The sequence below is a fragment of the Triticum dicoccoides genome, chromosome 7B, assembly GCF_002162155.2.
Source record: "Triticum dicoccoides isolate Atlit2015 ecotype Zavitan chromosome 7B, WEW_v2.0, whole genome shotgun sequence".
Classification (NCBI taxonomy): domain Eukaryota; kingdom Viridiplantae; phylum Streptophyta; class Magnoliopsida; order Poales; family Poaceae; genus Triticum; species Triticum dicoccoides.
Genome location: NC_041393.1, coordinates 704,895,748 through 704,901,717, shown reverse-complemented (window position 1 = coordinate 704,901,717; position 5,970 = coordinate 704,895,748). Strand labels below are relative to the sequence as shown.

The window sequence follows — 5,970 nt, the reverse complement described above, 5'->3', positions numbered from 1 at the left end:
TTGTTGGGGTGCCAAAATGTAAGCATGAAAGCATGCCCAGTTGTTGGCACGCGATGGCTCTACTTGACCAAACGGAGACCCCAAGGAAACAAGCGCTTCTCTTCTGTCCCCGCTCCACTTCACTAATCAAACAATTCCCACTTACTCCTCCAACCCAATCTCCCAATCCATCCATCGGTTCCCTCATGCTGATTGTCACCCACAAAAACAAATCCTTGTAGTACCACTTCTTGCCAGCTTCACTAAACATATTGTATCGCGGTCACGGCGACCAAAAGAAGCGCGACGACGACGACGAACCCCACCTCAAGATGCTTCCTCTCTATAAATTGATGTCTGCGCGCCTCCTCCAAGCCTCGCCCACTTCTCTAGCTCATGCCCGTCTAGCATCCCTGTCTTCTTCTTCGACTTCTTCCATTCTTGAGCTACTGCGAATTCAAGGAAGACATGGACGAGCAGTGGATGATTGGGCAGACTTCCCTCAGCCTCGGCCTCAACGTCGGCGGGCCGCGAGGCGCCCCTTCGGTGACCAGGGTCCTCCTGGAGGAGGACTTCATGTCCTCCAAGAAAAATCACGAGGTTGAGGCGCTGGAGGCTGAGCTCCGGCGAGTGGGCGAGGAGAACAGGAGGCTCAGCCACATGCTCCGCGCGCTGGTGGCCAAGTACGCCGACCTGCAGTGCAAGGTCAGCGGCACGATGGCGGCGGCCAACAACCATCACCAGTCGTGGACGACATCGGAGGACGGCTCATCGGCCTCGGCGACCAGAAAGCGCGCCCGCAGCGACAGCCTCGACACGGCCAGCCGCAACCCTTCACCGCCGCTCGCCGCGGCCGGCAGCAGCGGCCGCTTCGCCGTCAGCGTCACCGTCGGCCCCGACCAGGCGGAGTGCACGCCCGTCCACGAGCCCTGCAACAGCAAGCGCGTCCGCGCCGACGAGGTCAAGGCCAGCAGGGTCTCCAAGCTCTACGTCCACGCCGACCCCTCCGACGTCAGCCTCGTAAGTAACAAACAGACACCCAATAGCAACTTCTGTTCATCGTCTTCCTCGTGAGCATCGATGCAACGAAAGTTTCTTGGCGTCCATTAACTAATCAATTTGCGCTTGGTTTTGACGAGCAGGTGGTGAAGGATGGGTTCCAATGGCGGAAATACGGGCAGAAGGTGACCAAGGACAACCCGTGCCCGAGGGCCTACTTCCGGTGCTCGTTCGCGCCGTCGTGCCAGGTGAAGAAGAAGGTGCAGCGCAGCGCCGAGGACAAGACCATGCTTGTGGCCACGTACGACGGCGACCACAACCACGCACCGCCGCCCAAGCAACAAGGCTCTGGTGGCAGGAAGAGGGGCGACGCAGCCGCCGTCCGCGTATCAGCTGCGCCGGTGCTTGTCCAGCAGCAGGGGAATCAGGAAGCTTCGACGGCGGAGCAGGTGGCCGATAGGAAGAACCTGGCGGAGCAGATGGCGGCGACGCTGACGAGGGACGCCGGGTTCAAGGCGGCACTCGTGTCGGCGCTCTCTGGTCAGATCCCTGTTGCCTGACCGGAAAGCTGCCAGCACAAGAGAATATACTCAGGAAAACATTTTTGAAGAAAGAGGGCCGGTGCATGACTTTCACCTACGGCGATAGCCCTGGCAAGAGCGGCACCTCGACGGCCACGGCGACCACGGACGCATCCCTGACAAGAGCGGTGCCCGTTCGTGTCTGGATGGTCCACGTGGGCGTCACGGTGGCTTCTTCGACGATGGCTGCCCTGATGAATGCCGCCGCGGTGATGGCACCTTCATTGATCGCGGCAGACCTGGCGAGAGGCCCCGCAGTCGCTCCGACCGAGGCAGTCCCGCCGGTCGCCGCCGCGAAACCTGTGGAAATCATCAACTTGACGAGCTCCTCTGAAAACTTCTGAGCCGAGGAAGATCATGACAACAATAGTGGCACGACTTTTTTGTATGCATACCATGACGTAATGTATATTTTATGCAGTTCATCTACATGTAAACTGGTGAACTGTTTGTAAAACAGTGAGCGTATGAACTGATGTCGAATTTTCTGCTGCCAAATTAGACGGTGCTGAAAATTAGCCAACTGTCTTTAAAATATGCTTCTGGACGTGTGAAAAATTTAGGATAAATTTTTATCTCTGCGGCGTACTTAACGCATCGCCCACAGTTTACAACCACAAATCATGTGCGATGATAAATCATGGGAATATTCATAGGAATACACGTAATTTCCTAGAAATATCAGATGAATCCGAAAAATAGCCAAAAAAATGACATATAGCTTTAAATGTTAAGTGCTGACTGAAGAAAAAGTTTTAAGGCCGCCCAGTGAAGCGACCGTCAGACCCACTTAAACTTGACCCGTCCACTCTCGTAACCATGATTCTTCCTCCGAATGCTCCGCTTTTAAGCACGTGGCATGACAAATTTTCTCAAACTAGCTGTTTTTTTACTACGGCCTACCGAGGGCATACCATGACATCATGCCAAGTTTCAGGTTTTTCAAATCATATCCAATTTGTATGTATTTAAAGACAAATTAGTAAGTTTTCACGGTTAACAGCCACGAAATGAATGTGCAGAATTGCATTCCTCAAATTTGTGGAGGCATAAACACATGCTCAAAAACATCTACAATATTTTTCGCCGCATTGTCCTGCCCTTCCGCATGGGGTTGTAGTTCATATTCGAAATATGCATACAATTGTACGTAATGTCCTGAAAATATCCAAGAAACCAAAAAAAAAAACAAGAAAACGAATATAGCTTAAAATGGAAAGTCTGATTGAAGAAAAAGATTCAAGGCCACCCGATAAAGGGACCATCAGATCACCCTTAAACTTGACCTGTCCCCATCCGGGAACTAAGTGTTCCGGTTTGCTCCGGCACGCGGCATGACAAACCTTCTCAAACTGAATGCAACTTTTACTACGACCTACTTAGGGAATATATCTCTATTTTTACTACCATGCTAAATCCAGTTTTTTCAAAATATATCTCAATTTTTGACCTTTAAAGACAAATTAGCTTCATTTTCGCCATTAACGATGCCTACCAAATATGCGTAATTTGGTTCCTTATACTCATGCAGGCATGAGCATATGCTCAAGATTTTTCGCACAATTTTCCTGCATTCCGCAAGGGGCTGTTATTCGTATGCAAATTACGTCCGCACAATGCACAGAAATGCATATAGTGTCATGAAAATATTAATTGAAGCATGAAAATGCAAAACAAAGTGGCATACAAATTAAAATGGTATGTGTTGACTGAAGAAATTGCATCAAGATATTATTTGGTTATTATTTTATTTGATAGGGCAAAAAAGGCTTAATATAGGAGACACATGTATTGCACACTCGTTTTTCAAAACGAACCATATGCGATGAACCACAATGTGCGCCACACATATTTCTAGTATTTTATCATAGCAGCAACCCTCCTTGAGAAATTTCAAAAAAGCTACCCGCCTTGAGCGATGTAAAAATTCGTGGTTCCGCGGTTTTTTTCTTATATCATACACAATTATTATGTTTCGACCGTGTGCGATCACTGTTGCTCCCGCGTTGCTTCAATTCCTATGCCCAAATTTTCAGTATCCCCGTGCCCTCCCTCCTCCACCACCCACCTTAGCAAAAAATTCAGTAGCCGAGGCATTTCAACCGTCGCCCTCCTTCCTCCACCACCCATCATTACAAAAAAATCCAGTAGTAGCAACATTTCCTTAAACACCACCAGACCCTCCCTCCACACACACCAACCCCCCCTCCTCCCCCAAGTAAAGTTTTATTTGTGTTGCAGAGCATTCAACTATTATAGGATACCGGTACTCCACGAATTGATAACTTGGTTTATCACCAAGAACAACTCCCAACGGGCCCAACAAGGGGTGTCAATCCTTACTAGTATTGCTAGTTGCACAAGGAAATTAAAAGATACTGTGTGTGTGAATTTTTTTTAAAGATAATGTGTTGGTAATATTATTGTATTTGTAGAATAAAACAAAAATAAAAATTAAACAGTGTTTAATTTGTTGGAAGGTGATTCTTGTACTGAAAATTGGAACACTCATAGGTTCATCAAGTGTAACTCTTCAAAGCATAAAAGAACAGTAAGTACATAATAATGTCAAAAGTGTACAATGAATTATTTCAGGCTCATGGCAGACATATAAATGTGTTGATTTCTACATAGGGAGCACACATAGGGAGCACACCTATAATACTATACTATTATACTGAGATCGTCTTTGCATCTAATAGCTAAATAGCCCTCCATAGATCGAGATACCTTTGCATCATATGGACTTGAAGTATGTATACATGTAACTACATTTCGCAAGATGATATACTGTCGTGTTTACATGATTCGAATGAACCCTCTAATAAACACTAATCCTAAGTGACAACAATTCAATACAAGTGCTCCCCCCCCCCCTGTTTTGTCACCATTACTAAGAATACGTTTATAGAAGAGGTTACCTTAGTGGCAGGCAAACTCACGACCCTGCCACTGATATTAAGTAACCAGTAGCAGTCGCGAATAGCAACCCGCCGGTTATTTTTGGGTCCTGGTTGTTGGGGAACGTAGCATAAATTCAAAAATTTCCTACATGTCATCAAGATCTATCTATGGAAAAACCAGCAACGAGGGGAAGGAGAGTGCATCTACATACCCTTGTAGATCGCTAAGCGGAAGCGTTCAATGGAACGGGGTTGATGGAGTCGTACTCGCCGTGATTCAGATCACCGATGACCTAGTGCCGAACGGACAGCACCTCCGCGTTCAACACATGTACGGAGCGGATGACGTCTCCTCCTTCTTGATCCAGCAAGGGGGAATGAGAGGTTGATGAAGATCCAGCAGCACGACGGCGTGGTGGTGGATGCAGCAGAACTCCGGCAGGGCTTCGCTAAGCAACTACGGGAGGAGGAGGAGGTGTTGCAGGGAGGAGGGAGGCGCCAGGGCTTATGGGTGCGGCCACCCCTCCCTCCCCTCCCTTTATATAGGCGCAAGAGAGGGGGAGGGCGCAGCCTTGCCCCTTCCTCCAAGGAAGGGGTGCGGCCAAGAGGGGGGAGGAGTCCATCCTCCCCAAGGCACCTCGGAGGTGCCTTCCCCTCTTTGGACTCTCCCCTCTCCAAGTCTCCTTGGCGCATGGGCCTCTTGGGGCTGGTGCCCTTGGCCCATATGGGCCAAGGCGCACCCCCTACAGCCCATGTGGCCCCCCGGGGCAGGTGGACCCCCCCGGTGGACCCCCGGACCCCTTTCGGCACTCCCGGTACAATACCGATAAAGTGCGAAACTTTTCCGGCGACCAAAATAAGACTTCCTATATATAAATCTTTACCTCCGGACCATTCCGGAACTCCTCGTGACGTCCGGGATCTCATCCGGGACTCCGAACAACATTCGGTTTGCTGCATACTCATATTCATACAACCCTAGCGTCACCGAACCTTAAGTGTGTAGACCCTACGGGTTCGGGAGACATGCAGACATGACCGAGACGGCTCTCGGGCAATAACCAACAGTGGGATCTGGATACCCATGTTGGCTCCCACATGTTCCACGATGATTTCATCGGATGAACCACGATGTTGAGGATTCGATCAACCCCGTATGCAATTCCCTTTGTCAATCGGTACGTTACTTGCCCGAGACTCGATCGTCGGTATCCCAATACCTCGTTCAGTCTCGTTACCGGCAAGTCACTTAACTCGTACCGTAATGCATGATCCCGTGACCAACCAATTGGTCACTTTGAGCTCATTATGATGATGCATTACCGAGTGGGCCCAGAGATACCCCTCCGTCATACGGAGTGACAAATCCCAGTCTCGATCCGTGTCAACCCAACAGACACTTTCGGAGATACCTGTAGTGCACCTTTATAGTCACCCAGTTACGTTGTGACGTTTGGTACACCCAAAGCACTCTTACGGTATCCGAGAGTTACACGATCTCATGGTCT

General features: G+C 49.3%; 1 protein-coding gene across 1 annotated transcript; it reads left to right on the top strand.

Annotated features, from left to right (window-relative positions):
* The first annotated feature begins 392 nt into the window (after nt 1-392).
* LOC119339831 (WRKY transcription factor WRKY28-like) lies at nt 393-2,043 on the top strand. The gene is made up of 2 exons (XM_037611731.1): nt 393-999; nt 1,122-2,043. The coding sequence occupies exons 1-2, from the start codon at nt 448-450 to the stop codon at nt 1,536-1,538; spliced, it is 969 nt and encodes a 322-aa protein (XP_037467628.1). The 5' UTR covers nt 393-447; the 3' UTR covers nt 1,539-2,043.
* Nucleotides 2,044-5,970: the final 3,927 nt, after the last annotated feature.